Below are 22161 nucleotides of genomic sequence, written 5' to 3'. Positions count from 1 at the left end.
CATGTGTGTAGGACAGTGAAATAATGCCAATGATCAATTGATAGTACAGAATGTGGACTGACAGATCAATGCTACTGATGTCTGCATTTTATGCAGCGGGGCATCTCTTCCCCATTTGCCTTTTTCACTGTCAGAGATCCTGGTATTCACACTGGATATTGGGCATAATGTGCTCTGCCTACTTCATTCAGGTCTGCACAAATACAAGCAGGAGACACTTGCTGGATTCCCTACTGATTTAGAAAATAGATGAAGATAATCATGAGACTTCATGATTCCATAATATCCAATGATAGGTATTTAGCTGCATTGATCTGTTCTTTTTCCACGGGACGTTGCCACCTATTGGACGTTATTAAAAGAGGCAAAACAGTTCAAAGAAAATAAACACTTTATTCTGGGATTTTTTCAGCAAAGGCAGCTAAAGTTTTGACTGTTGCCTACAGTTCAATAGCTAGACAAACAGCTTCTATTGGGGCATCCTGATTATGCCATAATTCATATAGCTCATTAGAAGAGAGGCAGAAAAAGAACAGGCAACACTTATCTCTGGCAAAGAAAATGAAGTTCAGAGGAAAAAAAAATGCAGGTAAGGTTTAACAAGATAGTTTTTATCCATTTTTACAATGGGATGATAAACAACAGTTTTAGCATTTTTGGGGTTTTGTTTGCTTGTTCAGTTTTTTGTACTGAAGTGTGTTGAGGGTGATCATCTTTCATCGACCTTGAACTTGTGGTGGTAAAATTATTAAAATTTAGGATTGAGAGGTCTGACTAAGAAATTATCTTTACTAAAAGAACATTCCTCTGGACTAAAAGCTAACAACTTTTAGATTGGTTCCAACTTCCCACTTCTGAGGTAAGAAAACACTGCCACTAACACAGGCTCCATCAAGAGCCATCTCTTCATAATGTTATTTACTGTTTGATTCCTTAGAACTGCGGCAGTTAGCAAGCTACCTAAGGAGTCTTTGCCTCCAGGGAAGGATACCTGGCTTTGATAACATTGAAGTGAATGCTTTTCCTCACTTTTTCCTCTTTTTTCTCAAACAGCATACAGGTTGCGTCTTTGCAAACAGTTGGCTGAGAACAGGCCAGCTGCAGGGGAGATACTCTCTCAATGTTCTCTCACTATGATCACAGTTAATAAAGCTTCTGTCTGGCCTGTCCTAAATTGTTTTTGCTTTTGTTCAAATTATTCATAACCCCTGGTGGGAAATATTTTTTAATCATTTAACTTCTGTAATATGACAAGTAAAGTCAAGAGACTGATTGGAACGTTTCTTTTATAGAAACTTTGTAGTGATCATAATAAATCTTCATATTTTGTATATAATTGAGTAAATATGAATAGTGTGTAGAAGTGTTGCTTTTGCTCCTGTCACTATGTTAACAGTCCTTGAGACCAAGTTGGACTTGATTTCAAAGTTATTTTAAGACTTGGCACTTCTCTATGAAAATTTCTTTCATTTGCAGTGTTTGACATATGGTCTCATTTCCTCCTGATGTTTGAAACACAGTATCCATCTCAGGCCCATCCAGCTTCTTACAAGTTGCTTGGTTTACAGTCTTGACTTCAGCCTGCATGTAACAGGTTTATTAATACAAAATTCTGCCCACCATGAAGGTCTGTTCAGAGCTTTGCTGCCTTGAAGGATCTCTGCCCACATATTTTTATATAACTGCAAAATGATAATAAAAATAATTAATTCATACACAAAATAAATCAAAGTTCTGCAAGATAAATCATGTAACTTATTGGTTGAAATGAGATTGTGATTGAATTTCTAGATAACAAATGTGAATAATTATGAACAGGCAAGAATAAACACATAGATAAATCACAAAATGTCAAAGTACCATAAACGTCAGATACCCGTGTAAATAATCTAGACCACCTTTGGCATTAAGAGCAGGAAACCAGCAACCTCTATAATTTATTGTTTGAGTTGTATTATCAAAGGTAGAAATATGGAAACAAGGTCATATTATGCTAATCTTTGTTCTGTCCAAACCTGAAGACTGTGTCTGAGAGCACTTGTGCATATCTGGTTTTACCTTATTTCAACACATTTCTGGAAAGTAACATAACTTCTCTACCAGATGTGAGCTGTTCAATCTGAGCATAAGAAATTCTTCTCTCCTAAGCAGACTGTTAATTCATTATCTTCATCAATGTACAATTTTATGTGGAATAGTTTAAAAAAAAGTACATGGGAAGTACACTTTGCAAAAGTATAATTTTAGCAATATTTGGCAGTTCATAATTAACTGAAGCTTAAAACTTTAAATGACACAGAAAGATGAGGAAAGGAAGGCCATATTTTTAGCAGTAAGTTAGAGAAGAGTGTAATACAATATTAATGTAGTATAAAAGCAGTCAGCAATGTAAAGTGAAAAGCCTTTCCTCTACATCAAAAGATGGCTTCGCCCTATATATTTGCGATGATTTAAATAACTATTGAAATATAATATATTTAATACTAAATATATTTTTACCTTGATTACGTGGGTTAGTGTTATTTATTCCATTCCAAGTATGCCTTAATATTGTCTAACAATTATAAATTAATCTTAAATTAAATGTGGTAATAACTTTGCATACTTAAGCAGACATTGTCAAGGCTTGTATGGGGAAATGATGTCCACATCATAAAAGTTTCTTTTGAAGAGAATCTGAATTCTTACTTAGGGCTTAAAACTGCCCATAACATCTATGAAAACTTTTCTTCTGCCCTGATTATGATCTGTGGCTCATGGTGCAAGGCACTCCACTGCAGTACAACACAGGTTATCCTGAATTTAATTTATTTTCCTGTTTTGCTTGGATAATCTAGGCTTTACCATACTGTAATTTTTACTAAAATGTTTGCATTGGTTTTTAGAAGTCGCAAAGATAGCAATGAATATAGAATTAAATATAGACAGCCAGGAAAGCTTTATTAATTATTTTCTTTGAGTGAGGGATTGGCAGCCTTTTTCAAATTTCAGTTGAAAATATTTACACAAGTTGAAACCCACAGACTTAGAGGCAGTTCAGAAAACCTTCCTGAATTCTGCAGAACATGCATTAGATATCACTGCTTGAAATTATTTTCTCAATATGACTCAATGAATTTACAAAAACCTTAACAAATATTTAGTACACAAGGAAGTCAGTAGTTCTTAGTCTTATCTGTATGTCTCACAGCCTCTATTCCTAACATTCATCTCTAATATTAATAAGCCTCTGTGGCTTCAGTATTTGTGTGAGCTAAAAGCTAGCCAAAGAAGAGCTAGCCAAATCCGTTACATGACAGTTTCATCAGCTGCTAAGAAATCTCCAGCTGACTGCTATAAAGGCGGTAGTATTCTAGGAACGGATCACTGTGTACTTGCACCATATTTTATATTCCTGCCCATAGCATCTGCTCACAGCGTCTGTTAGAGACAGAATAATGGGTGAAAATAGGCTTTTGGCCAATACAGGTATTCTTAACATTCCCACAGATGATGTTCCTTCTCTTAGGGTTACCTTTGGAGCTTCCCTCCCATGACCTCTTTCGTTCATTTAATCCTCTAAAATCTACAGAAATGGAAACAAAGTTTCTAGTGATGATTATAACCCTATTGTTGAGATGGCTGGGTATCTACAGCTAGCCTTTCCTCCTTCATTTGTAGAGGCTGTGTTACCAAAGTAATCATTCTCTTAGATCAGTGTCTTGTTAGAAACATCTGGGCTGCCTTCTGTATTGCTTGATCACCATGGGAACAATGGATGACTTTAGACATGAAGACACAGAGAACATTGAAAAGCATCGAGTACACTTGACTCAGCAATCCTGTCAAACTTCCTGGCGGTCTCCCCAGGCCCTAGTGGTTCTCTACAGGGTCTATCCACACTAAAACAAACTACTGTACTAAGACACTAGTCTCTACATAATAGTTATCCCACAGCTTGGCCCTGCTGAGTAGGGTTGGCCAGCAAGCAAGAATTTTGGTTTGCTGAGACTGGAATGAAATACAGCTCTTTATATATGTCAAGGAAAAAAATAAACCAGAGACAAACCACGACTTAGTATAGCCAAATCCATGGTGCACCCACATCCTGAATCCTGCTTGTAGGTCTGGTTATGACACCTCAGTAAGAATAATGCAGAACCAGGAAAGATACAGAGAAGGAAAACAAGGCCTGTGAGAGGAACGAAATGGCACTCCCCAGACAGTCAATGTATATGGACTAAGACTAAGAAGCATTTTTTCACAGTACTCAAAATTAAATTATGGAAATTATGAGGTCATTCATGGAAGCCAAAAGACAGCTGAATTTGAAAATAATGGGAAAAAATAATGGAGGATAGATACAACTGTGGCTATTAAACAGAATGACACAAATACAGCCTATGGCATGAGATACCACTTAAACCACCAATTGCCAACTGCTGAGACACTAGGGAAAGAACACCTTGATATTTCATCTGTTTCACACACAACGGTGCTCCATGGCCAACCTCCTCTGCCAGTTACAGATTATCCTGTGAACTGGATCCAGTACAGCCATTCTTATGCTCTTAACTCAGCTCTTGCCTTGTGTAATTTAGACTACACAAAAAAATATATCTCAGCCTTAACAAAGATGGATTATATATTCATTAAAGGAAGGTGAGATGCTGACATAACAGCATCCTTCAAATCTGTATTAACATTTCTGAGATTGCTTGGGTAATGCTGTACCTTACACTGGTTAATACAAGATAGTCTTGTCATATCCTAGAATTCCCACTGGATAAACAGAATTCTCAAAAAATTGTGCAGTTTCTGATACAATTTTTAACTGGAACAAGTTTTACATTTTCTTTTATCTTAGTAAAATAAAAAATTTATTAAGAATAAAAATAAAGAAATAATTTCTACTCCACTTAGATGCACATCAGACAAACTTAGTGATGTGAATACCAGTAAAGGTAGTAGAAGTCTTAGGCAGAGAAGAAGTATACCTTACTACCTTTCCAAGGTATTAAGCAATATACTAAAGACATGTTACTCCTGAAGGAATTTTAGGAAATGGTATTGTTTATATTTTTTGTGTTCAGCAGCAGAGACACCCACAAGAGCAAACTAGAGCAATACTGTATGAGTTTCCCATTGAAGCCTGTCTCCAGCAAATGCAAAATGTAATTTTCTGCTGACATCAGTTTAAGTCTGGCACTTTCCACTGAAATGGTGTCTTCCTTTTCTTTTGTAGCTGTGAAGTATCTTGAATATGTTATGGTTATTTATGGGCAATACCCTTCTTAATGATGAAACTGACAAATCTTAAAATGGGTTTTCTTACCTCTCCACTAGCTTTACCAATGGGAGAGTTGAGAATGAAGTCAGGAGGAGCAAAGACATCAACCAGGGCAACCGCATCATCTTTCAACTGTTTAAAAACAAAAGACATACATTTGGCAACTTCTATAGCTGTCTATGGCTACCTGTGAACTACAGAGCAGCATAAAGATTATTTTCATAAAGTATCAGCTATTGGTAACTTAAGAGAAATCCACAATAAGGAGTCTAGATTTATTTTGCTTTTTTTCCTCCCAGGGTAATTGCCAAAAGACACTGTATTTTAAATGTTTTCCACCTTTGCTTATGAGTTTTAAAACACAATTTAACCAAGATGGCACCATTTACATACATAAAACCACCTATTCTTGAACTTGAAAAACATAACATCCAGATTCTTCTCTGAACTCTTGCTTACCTGTGGAGAATATAATCCAGTTTGAAATGTATTTGTGTTGAGAAAAAAAAAAATCACGAGCTAACATAGTAATGAAATAAATAGAACTGGACTGCAGCATTTCACTAGCTTTCCACTGAAGACTGCAAGGTCACAAAGGATAGAGTGTGATTTTGTAAGATATATTGGTTTTCAATTTTTGGTAAATAAACTAGGACTAGATTTACGGTCAATGAGTTACTAAACTTTACATGAAGTTATTCAGAAATGATTAATCTAATATCCTGCTAATTTACCCCCAGAAGCACAGAATAACTGACATATCTCTTCTTTAGTATTTGTATATTATATTATTATTTAATCACAACAAATAATATTCAAGGCTTACCCTGTAGCAGAGCTCCAGAATAGCATTCTGAATAAATCTACCAGCTTGTTCACCTGAAGCATAGCCACCTGCAAACACATTCACAAAGAAGCTTATACCAGTAAAGATTACACTGGTACAATCCTTTTACAAAGGAGTTTATCAGTTCAGTATTCAAGGGACTAAACAGGTGCTCCTGTGTAATTAATTGGATTGATGGTCTTTCACTAATGAGTTGCCTGCAAAACCATTAATCTAAGACATTTGGAGCCTTTTGCATTAACAAGCTACACTACAGCATCTTACTGCCTATCCTCCACCCTCTCCCCCGAGCACTGGACCACAGCAAAACTTGTGAGCTCTCCATCATCTCTTGAGCTAAACCAGAGCCTTTTGGGTTAATCTGTCTCTCCAGATTCCTGCTCCTGAAAGTTTGCCCAGAACGACTTTTTTTTTTTTTTTTTTATGTTACACAGGCAATAAGAAAATGCTCTAATCTAAATTCTAATTAGTATTTCCTCCCCCTGCCAAGTTAGGACTGTTAGAAAGTGACAGGCGCAATGTATTGAGGGAGCTGATCTCACCTTGGTAGAGCACAGCCAGGTGTTTACTTAAAGACCAGAGTCCATACAAAGCACTGAGATTCTTAAGCACTGGCTGCAGGGTAGGTGGTATGTTGGGATCATGAGTGTAGTCATGATATCTTTGTAAGACTGTTTGTTCAATAAAAGCAATGGCTAATGATCGACAGTAGTACACCTTAGGAAACAGAAAAGAAGGACACTGAGTAACAAAATATAAGGAACCAGTCCTCAGCTGGTGCAAAATGGCATTGCTCTGGTAAAGTTAGTGGAGATCTGTTGATTTAGATCTGCTGATCTAGCTTAAGATTAAAGAAAGTCTAAGAAAAAAACTCTAGGAGAAAACTTTCTACCATGTCTCTGCAAAAGTTAGTCACAAAATGCCTCATTACATGCCTCTTGAAAATAAGATCCTAATTTTCCACTGTGTTCCAGTTTGGGTACTCTCTTATACCAAAGGGAGCACAGATTGTATGCCTGTTACTACTGTAATTTGGCAGTTGCCCCCAGACTGTATGGGATCTAGTAGCTACATCAGACAGAAGACCACACCAAAATCAAGTCAGCTGACTTTAGGATCATTAATAAACTCATATAACTCTAAGAAGATAACGGTAGGTTTACATGTATTTAACATTATGCAGAGTTTTATAAAGACAGTAAAATCTTCAAAGTGCTTCAGTTACCTATTGAAAACTTATTAGAGTCCCTTCACATAATAAATAAAAAATCTGATCATGTTAGCATGAGTGGATTCTGTTTATGGATTGAAATAGATTGCAATATGTTTTGAAAGATCCATCTAACTAATCCTTGCCAACTATCTGATCAGAAAGGCAAGTCAGCAGTTACTGTTAATACAGAGTATAAAACCTTAAGTGATTGTACTCACACAGGAACACTTGCCAACTTTTATATACTTCACCTTTGCTGTATCACGGCATACGTCCTGCCATGAAATAGACTGCTGACAAAAACATTTTAGTTGCTGAACATAAGGGGAAGATGAAACCATTGCTGTTGTGGTTGATTTACTGCAATGCTGTAAACCGGCGTTTGTTTTTAGCCCGTTTGTTCAGGGCTTTTTTTAATTTAGAATTAGTTGATTAGTTTTTTTCTTTTTTCTTTTAAATACCTGCATCATCCTTGCATTTAAATCCACTGTTGCATTTAAAAAAGGGATATTCCAAAGGTTACTGCCTCTCTCTTTATAGCTATTCAGTGGCATATTTATTCCAAGCTCAGATACAAGTATGAACTGCAAAATACACATCTGTTCTCTGCAGGTTTAGGGAGGACTTCCCCCTTACCAGAAAGGACATTTTTAGATATGAATATCAATTCCCTAGTGAGAATGAAATAAGTCTTAACATCACAAATAGAGCATTAAGAATTATTTCCCTGTTCTCCCCTATAATTCCATTTCTATTTCCTCCTTTACATTTGCTTGCACTTCTCTATTGTTTCTATCAAGCTATCCCCAAACCAAAATAACTGAGGGATGGATAGGCTAGGAATCTCTTCCAGATCTCCTATAGCAAGAACAAATATTATATATTAGTCAGCCACTGGGCTGACAGAAAAGTGCTTCTTCATGCCCAGAAAGTTTTAAATCAAATACGTACACGTCTTTAAAGCATAACTTGTAAATCATTTTCAGATGGTTTTGAGGCATGAATTTAAAATAAAAATTCCCACTGTCCTGAAGATGAATTGCAGGGAGAAAAGAAAACCTAATGACCTCGGGTATTTCAATACCTATCTCAAAAGCAGTTATATGCCTATGTATCTTTAAAATTTAGCACATTTGAACATAGAAGAGAAGAGAACCTTCACACTTCTCAGGAAATCATTCTCTCTAACACACTGACCCAGGCACCAGCCTCCCAAGAGATGGCCAACTGACAGGCAATCAGACTTGAATTTTTGGCAACTCCTGTTCTGAATTTGACCCTGAAAAGTTTCTCTAATAAGGTGCTTCTAGGGTAAAAATGGAAAAGATTTCCTCCACTCTACCAGTGGTTTCACACAGATCATCCCCTGTTTAAGCTAGGCTGGCTCCTTCTAGGTGAAGAGTTGAATATTCCTTCCTGATGTTTTTTAATGAGCTTTGCAGATAAGGTGAACAACACTGGCCATCTTCAGGGAACGGATCTCTCTCCTCAGTGACAAATGACAAGTGTTCTTTCCTTGGATGAGAGCCAGTTTTTCTCATGGAGGTAACAGAAGAATTTGGGGAGCTTGGGGATATACACTGAAATTTGGAGTTAAGCCATTCCTAGCTGTTAAAACTCTCTGGTGAGAGAGTGGATGGATCTGCTATATGTAGACTGTCAGTGTTTCCTTTCAGGCTCCAATGCTGTCAGTCTGGTATCTTTCATGAGTACTTTGCACTACAGAAATTAGAGATGGAAAAGACCTATTAGGTCATCTAGTTTACCTACCTGCCAGAGCAAGATTCTTTCCTACAGTATGTATTTGGCCACAAGAGCAGATGGAGATGTAATAATCAGATGCTGCAGTAGGTTTAAGAGTAGTAGGTTTAGTCTTCAGAAATTGTGCTATCAAAATTACAGCCATCACCCAGCACATGCCTGCAACTTTTCTGAAGGAAAATATATCCTGGAAGATATATTCTGCTGACAGTAACTGTCCTCCTGCTATCACGTTCTATACAATGCACATGGACAGGTATTACATTTTATTAGTTATTTCACTTGCTGCTTTGTGCTTGAGGAAATTGTACTTCATGACACAAGAAGACAGAACTAAGAGGATCTGGCAAACTTGGATGAAGATAAGTAAACAAAATAAGAAAGCTGAATAAGTATTACCTGACAGTTGTTTTTTGCCTCAAAATCACTCCGCCCAGACTGCTTCTCCTTGTTCAGCTTTAGATCACTTTCTCTGAGCAGGTAGCAAACCAGCCATTTATATGCTGCTAAAGGAACTGTGGAAAAGAGAGAACCAAAATCCTTAACATTCACATTTATGATGCAAGAAATCACATGCAGTTTCTACTTGCAGTCTCAGCTTTTGTCACCTGAGATTAAAAGTGAGTGTTAATCAATCCATTAATATGACACTTTGCCTGTTACTATAGATGCAGTAACATCTGGGTAAGATAGTCAGATTGTAAATGTACAGTGAAGACATAGCATGCCTGGCTAGTTCAAAGCCAAAAGACAAGGTATATCCACAGTTCAATTTAGACTTCTGACTTGATCAAATTTTCTTAGCTTATTTTCTTCCCATATTAAGACTTAGGTCTGCAAGATACCCAGTCTCTTCTGAGAATACAGTCCATCTTTTGTGGAAGCACATGACTTCTAACACTGCAAAGGTGGCTAAATGTAATTGCATTTGAATGACCCACTTTGTACGTAAGTGCATTACATTTTTAGAGAAGCCTGGGACTATTAAGGAAAAAAGTATTTCAGCATGAAGTCCTTGTATGAATCCTGCTTGCTTCTGTTTTAGCTTAAGATTTAATGTAGACTATTACTTAGGCAATTGTGAGTGTTCACATGCTGTCTAAATTTAGGCATCTAAATTAATAGTCCAGTTCCTAACAGAATGGAACAATAAACAGATTCAGGTATTTTTAAAACTATAGTCTGGTTCAGTAGGTATTACAAGAGGAGAAAACATGTGCTTAGGTATCAGTTCATGCTCTGCCGGATTTCATGAGTTGGAGACATACAACAAAGAAGAAAGCGACTAGTTGTTTTGAACTAGTCTTTTTCTTATAAGCATTTGTATTTTGAAGTTATTCAGATTTTACCCCATAGCTATTATGATACTATCTCACTTCGTACTATGCATCACTATTGGAAGTTCAGCTTTTCTGCAATTATTTGAGCACTGAAGTGGTTACTGAATTCTAGCAATCAACTTGACTGCCCCTTATATATTAATATTAAGACTGGAGTTTCTTCCCCCAGTGTGTTCTTAGTCTCACAGATTCACTTTTGCTCAAGGTCGTGTCACTATTTCATTATCTGCTCATTTCTTTGCTAATTTCTGCCTCCAAGGGCCTATCGGGGCTCATAGTAATACAAAAGTGGGAACAGCATTTAATGTCATACTTGATTTGATTATAGCAGAGTAAGCCAGGAAAACTGCAGGGAATTTTCTTTCACCATTACTCATTCTTCTCTATGCAACCAGAAGCAGCTGTTAAAATCACACAAACTTAGAAGCTTTTTCAATGTATTTCTTAATCACTTGTATGGTTTTCTAAAATAAGGTATTTTAGTGATATAAGGCAGGGGCAATCAATGGCCCTTACAACAGTTTCACTTGAAAACAATACAGTGGCAAAAAACCTAGATCACAAATGCTACTTTAGAGGAACAAAAACAGAAGAAAAATATCTGATGCTATCCTCTGTTCCAGAATTGAGGATGGAGACAATGGGACACATTTTGAAAGGCAAACTATGTTCTTAGTCATCCGAAATGCAAAAATACAAAGCAAGTCAGCAAATAGTAATATGAAAAATGTTTAATAAGTAGCAGAGGCTGAATCTCAAATCCTTGGATTCTTTCCTCTGGAAAGGAATTCAAGATTCTAGACTCAGTTTAACTGATTTTCAGCAGAAGGCTACCTGAGGAGTCCATGCAATCTTCAACACTAACAGCTGTGAATTTCCAGCCAAGGATATGATGGTAGTCTTGCAAAACATTTACTGTTCCAAAAGGGGATTCAAAAGGAGCTTTATCTGAAATACCAAAGAAAATAAAAATGATTTATAAGAAAAGAAATCAGACTCTTTGGAACTAAAAGCCTATTACAAAGCCATGCATACACTTGACAGGCCAGATGCAATTAGGCTATAATATATATTTTATAATGGCCTAGTCCAGCCAAATGAGGACTGATGGACAAGTGCTGAAAAACCCGGCATCACTGCCTTTAAGTTCCATAACAGTCAACTCTCGTTGCTGAGTTTTCCAGTTCTGTAAGATGCTGGTGAAACTCACTGCTAGAAAACTGAAACAAAATCTAGAGAACTACAACAAGTACTGATGGATATTACTACCAAGTCTGGCAATATGCACTGTTGTAAGTACAATGAGCAGAGGATACCCAGACTTACAACAACTATAGTAGTAGTTCCACTGAACTAAACTGCACTTCTCAGGGAGAAAGATACTACTTGTATCCCCTGAATAGGGATGGCAAAACATCTAGCTAGCTTCTGCAAGATTAGGAGAAAGAATATTTCTTGCAGCAAATATCTGTGTATTGTGAACGTATCATATGATTGAGTCTGTAGCACATTATTTATGCTCTAAAAAATGATTAAATGACTGTCAATTGCTTTGAGTATGAAATTATCTCCTAATTCCATTAGCTACACACTGTTGGGTCCAGCATAGGATTCCACAATGAAAACTTACCTCTTATGTAATTCATCCACCTCATTAAGTAGTTGCTGGTTTGCTGAAGCAGGACATTGTTATCTCCCTCATATGTGCAGTTTGGATCATTGTCATTTCGGATTTCACCCAGACGATTCACTTAATAAGAACAAGTGCACAATTTATATATATTGCAATGTATTAATGGAAGCTAAGAGGAATTAAATAATTATTCTGACAAAATTGAGACAGTAGTCTGTTTCTTTATATATATTGTTACTAACAGAGGAGATTGAAAGTTCACTGTTTAGTTTGTGAAAATGAATATACTGGAAAGATTTTAGAAAAGTGTGGCATTCATTTTACAATGGGACTTTTCATCTGTAAAGTCTGCATCTTTATTTTTAGAACTGTGTCTGAATCACATGTACAGTCTGTTCAAAGGCTGATGCAGATGATGCATGGGTTTAAGGTTTTTTTGTGGTATCAGGTATGAAACAAACTTTAAAAATATGGATATGAGGAAAAAAACCTTTCTAAACTTATTGCTAAAATTTAGACATCATGCCACAACAACAGCCAAAAACCATACCAACATAACCATTCTCCTTCTGATCAGTGTAGGCAGTAGTCTGTAACTTACTGGCAAGGTAACCATGCCCTCCACAAGCTTCTCGGCATTCCTGGGCTGCTTGCTGAGCAGTCCAAGATGACAGTGGTTTGCTGGCAGCAGATAAGGCATGAATCTCACGTCCCAAATCAACCTTTGTGAAAAACAAGTTATGAGCAAGTAACAATTTTTACACAAAGTAAGTTTGTGACCAGTTAAAGTCATACCTACATATACTGCTTTATAATGAAGAAAAGAGTAACTGGCTGTACATACATTATATTTTTTTTTGAGATCTGTTTAAGGGCAGAGCCTATTTTTTGCTGCCACCAAAAAAATCTGACACAATTGAAAAGCCTTCAGCACTAACATTATATGGGACAACAATAATTTGTTCCAGGTAATGGACACATGGGTACGTCTTAGCTCAGATGCACCAGCTGACATAGCATTGAATGGGATAATTCACTGCTTGCCAGCCTTTTCCTCCCAAAGATCGAGAGGCAGGTGGCTGAATGTGGCATGTCCAGAGAAAGCTTCTATCACCTCTGTGCCATAAGCAATCCTTCTCTCCCCAGTCAGCAAGGGATTATTTGTATTTACTGCCTTACATGGTTTTCACTGATCTTTCAAGCATCAATTTTGCGAAGAGTAGGAAAACTTAAATGTACCCCCTCCATTTCCAGAGAACCACAGCAGCCTGCATTAAGACTCACACTGTTTGCCCTCCTTTGAAAATGTGTTTGGAATTCTAGTTTCTGGAGATAAGGGGTTGATACTACCAAAGCCTGTTTAAGAGTAACTCCCTGGTTGGGTTTTGTTTGTTTGTTTTTTAAGGTCTCCTGTAGCACAAAAGGAATTCAAAAGGATTACATTCTTAATGTTGTCAACAATCAGATTTTTTTCTATCGATTTTTTTCTGATAGCCACTGTTTTGCCTAAGACTGCACACTGGAGACCTACAGAGATAAAATATCAGATTAAAAAAATCAGATTCTTCTGAAATTTGTGCAAAGAGGAGAAATTAGAATACATAGCAATTAGTACACAGATTTTTCACAAGCTTTATTTAACTAAAAAAAAGCCTGAATGTTTAAGTGAGATTTGAGCAATACACAGCCAGTGTGCTGGCCCTAAATTAATACTGTCAAAATTTTAAATAATAAATATCAGTTCTATGCTATAAAACCCCTACAGTACAGCTATTTTGATTGCAAATCAGTCCTTGCACACAGACAGACAGATCAAAGTATTTCCTCTGTAAAGGGATGATTTCCAGTGGTCTCATTGTGGAAAAGAAACTCGGCATTAAGACTCAAAAATCAAAAATCTTAACTTTTTTCTCCAAAAATATTTATCCTAAGGCACGAACATGAGTTGCAAACTCAAGTCAGACTCACAGAGTCTGTGCAGGAATTAAGAACAGTATCATTTCAGAAAGTCTTTGATATATGCTCCCTGCAGTATCATTTACAACAGTTATAAGCTGAATTTGCATTATCATCATTTATTTATGATAAACAATTCTGCAAGGGAACATAACTTTAAATCCCATAGAAACCAATAAAATTTGAACCACTCCATCAAAACTAATTTGGATGTTTTTCTGAATGCAACTTTAATCATTATTTTGCATGTCCCAGATTTCTGAGACATTGCTATAGCATTCTTGATTGTAAGATGGCCTCAGACTTCTATAGTAGGTCCTTCATTTAACAATTTCCAGTGTATTATAGGAAGAACTCAGCAAAGAAGAAATCTGTAAACTTCTTACCTGTCTCTGACTCCTTTGCTTTGTCAATATGCCTGCATAAAATTCTACGAAATTCTCAAACAGGGATTTGGAGAAATAATCTAAGGCATATGCAGCAGCTAGATAAGGAAGTAGACGCCATTGCTAGAATGAAAAAGAATGATATTTGAATGCAAATTGATACATATTTTTTATAGTTATATATATGTAACTATCTTATAATATTGAACCAACCCATTCGTTTTTACTTTGCTCAAATTGGAAAACTGTTTTATGGAGAAGAGAACTTAACAGTACCTATATATCTATATATAATTTTATATATATATATATGTAAGTATCTATAAACATAATGAAGTGTAACTACTCTATACACAAGTTGCAGTTATGTTATTCTAATTCATGCATTTTATGAATTTGTGATAAACATTCTGTTAAACCAGTACAAAAGTTCACTGAAGCTTTGGGGACCAATGATATATTTTTGCCCTGTGTTTATACAATGTCTGGCATGCCGGGGCCAGTCATGATTCATGTGTTCCCTCAGTACTGGCATGACAGAGGTTGTAGATGTTTCACTTGCTTGTTCGTTGCTGAACATATGCTTGTGCTGGGTGCACGCATTCTGTGAAAAAAATCCAGGGCTGGGAAGCAGCAAAAAAAGCATCTTTGCTGCTCCTTGCAACTTGGAGCCCACGAAGGAAAACAGAAACTGCTTGAGGAAGCTTTTGTGGTAGAGCAAGAAGAGAATGAGAGGTTCAGCAAGCAAAGCCTGCAGAACAAGCCAAAACTGAGAAACACTAAGAGACTCAAAGTATAGTGGGAAGCAGACCCTGGCTTATTCAGAAGAGGTGAAAAGAAGGCAACTTTTGCCACTTTGTAGAAATCCATTAAATCTTTCAAAGTTACAAGACAAAGTGCAAACCTGGAAAAAAAAGCACCCACTTTGCGAGGACAAACTAGGCATGTTTGTTTTCAGCACTTTCTTATATATTAACCTTTCTTATTCAGCAGATGCAAGTTTCCTCTGCTGTGCAGTTACCCTACATACTCTTGATCGATTTTACCAGAGCAAAATGTGTTTTTCATCTGCATAATCTGCAAACAAACACTGGTTATATTCCTCTCAAAATCAGTGCTAGCTTGAGACTTCACCATAATGAATGTCATTGATTTCTACACATTTAAAGCATAAAGGTTAAACAAGAGAAAATTAGCATAGCAGCAAAAGAGGCACTGACATTTTAAAACAAATACTAGTTTCTACATCTGCAGTACTTTCACGTGTGCACAGAAGACAGTCTTTCTAAAAGCCAGATCATGCCAGAAGAAGGTCCTGAGTTGGAATGAACCCCCACAGTTGCACTACAATCACACTTCAGATGACAGACAATGGCACTACATCCAGCATCGGTATTTTGATCTGCAGTAGCTCTGAATCTGTGTTTCATTACATAAAAGTCTATAGATGTGAATTCCAAAGTATTTACCTGTGTTTGGTATTCAAGAACAGGTAGTTCTTCACCATCAGTTGGTCCAAACTGACGGCGAGCTGCTGAGAAGCGAATGGCTATTGATAACGCAAGCTTTAAATTGGTCGTGGAAAATGCTGTGATCAGAATTCTGCCAGTGGACAAGGATCCCAGAGCTGCACTAAAACGCTCTTTAACGTCCTGAATGAATAAAAGGCACAGACTGAATGGTGAGGCTAACATTTCATTTACATCCCCTGTGAAGATACAACTATTGTTAGCATGATCTGAAGCCCTGAGAGGATTAGACAGTTTTCTTTCTTGACACATTCAGAAGGTGTTCAGGTAAGATGCAAAAGTTTCTCTAAACTACTCTGGCATCAGTGGCGTAGTGCAAAGAGCAAGAAGTCAGTAAAATCAGTAAGGTGAGTTGAGACATCTCTGAAAGGCAAGTAAAAAACCAGAATTCTGACTATCTCATGTGAAATCCTCAAGTGTTATTTAAGTCCAGATATCTAGTACTTCCTAACATTATAGAGGCCCATGCTTTATCTCTTAACCTACTTATACCTTTGTATATTTAATGAAGTGTATTAAGGAAACAAAACCTTCATTCATACCTTGACTGAACTTGAGTACTTTCCCTCAGCTGTGACATCTCCAGCTATATTCAGGATGTTTTCTTTAGGTATCCTGACATTGTGGAACATTGCAAATCTGTTCAAACAAATACACAAGCAATGTAAAATCTACCTTGACATAGTCTGAGGTGTCTACGTTACAGAAAAAAGGTCACAAAAAAGACGTGATTGCACAATGATGTCAGGCATATCAGTGAACAGAAAACAGTGCCCATGAGGCCAGGTAGGTAGTTTTAGGAGAGTATGCCTGGGAGAACAAGGGCTTTCAGACTCAGGGCATCAGAGGAAATTCAAGACGAGAAATAATTCCTTATAACTTTTTTTAGAAAAGAAAAAGATGATGCTTACAAAACCAAAACAAACACCTCATTGACTATAGGAGACCATTTCAGCAGTTTCACAAGTAAAGAAGTAAGTAGCTTATGGGAAGATGAGCAATGTATTCTGTTTGAAGGAAGGGACAGGTAAAGTTACTTATTAGAGACCTTATACAGAGGTGGTTTGACAGGCACTTTCACCAACAGCCCAGAAACCTTAACTGAATTCTGTCTCCGTGAGTTTAGGTAAGTTACTTAGCCTGATATACCTCAGCTACCAAAAAGCTTGGGAAGATGAACTTCCTTCTCCTGTTTAGAACCCATCAGGGCCATTCTGACTCCTAATAATGCCCTGCCACAAACATTTCTGCTGAAATACATGTTTTACTGAAGTGTTCTTCAGTCCAGTCTAGAGACTGCTTTGGAATAAATACACTATATATATTTATGAGTCTAAAATACAGATCTGTGAGGATCATTCATGTCACTGCAATCCTTATGAGGACATAGCTGAAATAGTGCCCTGAGAAGGAACTGAATGGAAAAATTTCCTTTGTTTAAACTCAGACTAGGATTTCTGTTCCCTGAATGTTGTATCTCAAAAAGGAAGAGCAAGATAACCTTTTCTAAATTGTGGCACCCTAGCAGTAAAAAAGTAGTAAGTTGTTAGAATAGGGAGAACATCCCAAGTATTCATATTCTTCAGGAAAAAGTGTATGAACTGTTTCACCCTAATGGGCAATACAACTTGGCACAACAGCAGCAATATCAGCTCCACTCACAAATATCTCAGTATCTAATAGCACTTGAAAAGCTGTATTTGTAATCAAAGCGAATTCCTTTTTCCTGCCAATACAGGCTGATCTATTTAATAAGGCTCACGAGAGTCAGGTCTTTCACATTAATAAATTACATAAGAGCTGCCTTGCTGCATGTGCTTTAAAATTATGAGTTGTTTCCAAGGAAACATATCTGCATGTTGAATTTATTCAGCCTTAGAGATACACAGTATTTTCAGACTTAGCCACAGGGAAAAGCATGCTATCCTAACCAAGAACCAGCTGCTTATTGGCCTTAACGATGCTAAAAAGTGCTTTATTAAGTGCCAACTTCAGTGAGACAACACTACCTTGTAACAGGAACAAATTCAGAATTCCCAAAATTCTGATTTCCATATCTTTTAATACTTTTTTCCAAATCACTGAAAACAGGAAACCTCATTCAAAGGATCTTTTGGTTAAATCCACATTCCCTGCTCCCTATAACCCAAATAAAATCCATCACAACTACAACTCTAATAGCAAATCCAATAGTTTTAAGCAATAGCATCCATGTTAGACAAAACTTGAGCTTTTCAATTATTGCTACTCATTGCTTTAATTACATGAGAGCGTGTGTGGCAAGGTTTAGGTCCCTAGTTTAGCACTCTCCCTAGTTACTGTAAATCCACAGAACTACAAGGTGCTTCCTCCTAGGAGTTTACAATACAAGAATAAAGCAAGAAGCTACAAATGTGTAAACAAACAGTAAGGCAGACACTAACTACTGAAAAATACTTTCTTGATACGGTATCTGTCAGTCACAGTGCATTTGCAGCTAAGCACTGGCATTTTTTTATAAGCCCTTAGAGCAAATGAGAATTTTAAGGAGGAATCTGAGTGATGAAAGTAAGGGAGGTTCATGGACTTTTATAAAGGATTCCTCCCCAGTAGGACAAGCTGCAGGGAAGAAAGCAATGAAATATTATTTTTAAAATCTTTGGAATGGGTGATAAAAACTGGAATCATAAAGCCAGACTAAAGAAAGAGCTGACCTAACAGAGAGATGATATAATCTTTGGGGCACAGATTAGGAAGAAATTTCAAAGGGCTCCAGCTCTTGGGCCTTCTCTTTGCAAATACGTATTATTCTGAACATGTTTAGTCCCGTGTATGATGAACGGTAAGATTTCATGATAGTAATGACAATGCACAAGATGGTAAATTGTCCTTTTGTGTTTTCCGCTGTAGTGATTAGTTCAATTCATTCAGCACAGCTGTGCAGTTGTAAAAAATTACTTACAATGATATGTGCTGGAAACTCTAGAGTTCTTAAAAAGAAAATTAAAATCTACTAATATATGAATCTATATACTAATAACTTAATTTTTGGAAATTCAAGTCTACCAATATTGAACATGTGGCAGATGTGTGCCAAACAAAACAGCTCCCCAAATAACCTAAACAATTTTACCTACTTTCACCTATTGCGATACAATCCCAAATAGTTAAATCTAGAGGAAGTCTTTTGTTGGGAAAAGCAAAAAATCTTGTCTAAAGTTTTATTATAATCTGTCTGACACAAATGCAATGTAACTAATTCTGTGCCACATAGAAGATCACTTAGAATTATTTTGATTAAAGACCACATGTATACCCATCATAATTTTTTTCACAACTAGTGAACCAGAATACTAAATTTCCAATCATTATATAACAATTTCTTTTCTTAAAATCAAAATTAGTTCAAATAAGTTTTTGAAAGTTTAGATTTTTTCCCTTGATACTGTCTACTACAGATATATTTCCTTTTTTTTCTGTAAGCTGCTATCAAAATAAATGCATATAAGACAGCGGACACTTTAAGAAGCAAAAGAGACAGAACTACCAATGAGAAATCAACCAAAAATTCCCATGTGTAAAGAAATAAGATATATATAAGCACCACCGTTGAAAATAAAAGCAGAACCTTGTAAGACCTGGGAGTTAAGTGACCTTATGAGATCATTTCCAATTGCTGTTATGCTCATTCTCCAAGAACCTTGCTATTTGAAATTGTTAGACATACTGGCCAATTTGAGCTTGACACTGGAACATAGTAAAAATAAATAGTAAGATTTAATGAAGTCAACGATCACATTTCCAATAGTTATTAGCCTAGAAAGCATAGTAAATAGACGTGGTCCACATCTGTCAACGCATTTAGGGGAAAAATCTCCTTACAGAATTGAAGAAATATCTTACAATAATGGAACTGTATACACAGTCATGGGGATATCACGTACCAGCAAGTTTGGAAAATGGCTAAATTTCACATGGTGATGACAAGACCATAGGTTTGAAACCTACCCTGCTTAGGGCCTCTTCTGCATAGCAAACAGTGTGACTGAGATTAAGACCTCTCAGCAAGAAAGACAGATAGCTGTCCCTTTAAATACATATCATAGGGCTCTACAGCAATGTGCAAATTTGCATCACATAGTCCACAGGTTAAAAAAAAAAAAAAAAAAAGTACCACATGGATTTCTACCTAGATTAGCTAAGCAGAGTGAAGTGCAATTCCAAGAGTAGCATTCTTGTTTCGATTCTTCAGCCAGTAGTTTAGGGAACATTTCAAGCAAAGTTAATTTTACTGACTTTAAATCATGCAATAGTAATTCATCTGGTGTGCAGTAATGCTGACAAAAAGGGAGCAGCTGGAAAAACTACAAGGTCCTTTTGCCAGTACTAAATTAATAAGCTGTTACCTATAGTACAAATAGCTCAAACACACTTGCTGAATTTCAGACTCAGTAAAATGCCTTTCCTGCCAGCTTTTGTTATTGACTACGTTAGAGATGGTGCAGCGACAATTCCTTCAATCCTTCCAGCCAGAAACAGAAAGCTAGTGAATGGTATTGGAAGGCTGCGAGTCAAGTGATCTCATGGCTGTTTATGGGATACAGTAAACCTTGGGAAGCGTAACACTTCAGAGGTTTGGTGAAAAACTTGCAGAAGGAAAGAGAACAGCCACAGATTCCAGACTGAAACTCACAGAAAGGTTAAGAGTTGAGAAGAGTTAACAGAAAAGCTGGGGAAAACAGCAAGGCAGTGTATTAGCTCTAGTTTCCACAATCAAGGCTCTAATCTAAGAATTCGGCTCTGTAACAGTAATGCTCAATAGCAATGACAACACAACATAGCATTTTATAGGCCTCCTAATCCTGTCTTAATGGACTTCATGGACATACAAAGACCCACTCACCCTGAAGTTCTTATAAGCTAAGTGCCAGTCTTGCAAGTAGTTCTGGATGGACAAACTCCTGCAACTGTTGAGAGCTCACAGAACTCTGCTAAGGGAGAAAAAAGGTTGTTCGAAGTTCACTGCAGATGCTAGGCTGTATTTCCGTGGGTGGTAAAACAAATGTATGACCAGATCTGGAATCTACCTTTCCCCATTAGCACCATCAAGTGCCTGTCTGTGAACTGGCTATGGCTACAGTTTTGAGGTACATGTGAGTGACAAAAATGAGAGGATAAGGCAGCACTCTTCAGCAATGTGACTACATCTTAGCAATGTGCATAGCACTGTATGTACCCATATAGTGTCCAACCTTGACTGTAGAAACAAAGTAGAGAGGGCAAAACAGGGAAGTACCAATGATTCTACTGTAAAAATCAGTTTGACTGGAATTGGAAATATGCAAGATGGGTCTTGCAAAATACTAGGTTTAACTGTGACACTGGCACTGTTCACAAGCATTTAAGTATTGATGATACTGTATTCAGATAATGTAAGTAGACGTACAGGAATTTTTAACATTTATTTGTATTACATAGCTGCTTCATTACCATTGCAATTGTTTGTGACTCTGGTCAGAGGCTGCAGGACAATAAAAACATTAAACAACCATAAGCTTGTTTACTTGTGAAGCAGGACTGATTTCTGCACTTGCTTTCTTATTCATATCCCTGTACTGTCCCCTTCCCTGTACTGGAACAGCCTCTTCTGTGGCCTTGCAGTGAACCAGACCTGACAAATGATCTGGTTGAAGGCAGCCAATTTTTTTGGGGGGGGGGGAGGGGGGTTGTGGGATTAGTTTTCAAGCAGTTCCAGTTCCCTAGCTGAGCCCCACCACCCCCCTCAGCTACACAAATATCTGTCCCGGCACAAAGAAAAAGGCAGTGTGGGAGTAGAAGCAAACAACCAAAGAAGCTGAGTATGGAAATTATCTTCACCGAACTCCTGCTTCAGACTGTAAGATGAAGCTCCAAAGACTACGTAGGCTTAAACCATGTATTACAGCTCCTATCCTCCTAGTGAAGTACCTGCAACCACTGCAAAATCTAAGAGTTAAGATGATAAATACTAGGAAACAAAATCCCTTTGAAGAACTGGACTTTGATCTGTTCTGCCCTTAAACTAGCAGTAGCAGAACTGATACTGAAATAGCAACGAATCTAAAAAAATGAATGAACCATTTAAAAGTCATTCATAAAGGCTTGGAGGTTGTGTGATGTACACCATCTTTGCCAATACACAAGGAAGGAACTGTAGTGAGGGCTTTCAGAACTTGCAATATCTTTACAGGAGGGTTTCTTTTACACCA

General features: G+C 37.0%; 1 protein-coding gene across 5 annotated transcripts in view; it reads right to left on the bottom strand.

The window, feature by feature from the left end:
• Positions 1 to 373: 373 nt before the first annotated feature.
• ACOX3 (acyl-CoA oxidase 3, pristanoyl) overlaps positions 374 to 22161 on the bottom strand; it is a 36561-nt gene continuing 14773 nt past the window's right edge. For all 5 annotated transcript variants that reach the window (XM_040593183.1, XM_040593204.1, XM_040593194.1 and 2 more), the window contains 11 exons: positions 16477 to 16573; positions 15875 to 16057; positions 14406 to 14528; positions 12665 to 12785; positions 12061 to 12180; positions 11265 to 11378; positions 9490 to 9605; positions 6659 to 6833; positions 6096 to 6163; positions 5315 to 5401; positions 374 to 1682 (listed from right to left, as the gene is read on the bottom strand). In XM_040593183.1, the coding sequence (XP_040449117.1) occupies positions 1563 to 1682; positions 5315 to 5401; positions 6096 to 6163; positions 6659 to 6833; positions 9490 to 9605; positions 11265 to 11378; positions 12061 to 12180; positions 12665 to 12785; positions 14406 to 14528; positions 15875 to 16057; positions 16477 to 16573 (1324 nt within the window). In that variant the 3' untranslated portion in view covers positions 374 to 1562. The remainder of the gene's footprint in view (positions 1683 to 5314; positions 5402 to 6095; positions 6164 to 6658; positions 6834 to 9489; positions 9606 to 11264; positions 11379 to 12060; positions 12181 to 12664; positions 12786 to 14405; positions 14529 to 15874; positions 16058 to 16476; positions 16574 to 22161) is intronic.

Source organism: Falco naumanni, chromosome 1, assembly GCF_017639655.2.
Source record: "Falco naumanni isolate bFalNau1 chromosome 1, bFalNau1.pat, whole genome shotgun sequence".
NCBI lineage: Eukaryota > Metazoa > Chordata > Aves > Falconiformes > Falconidae > Falco > Falco naumanni.
The sequence above is the reverse complement of the archived record's forward strand: the minus strand, read 5'-3'. Positions and strand labels throughout refer to the sequence as shown.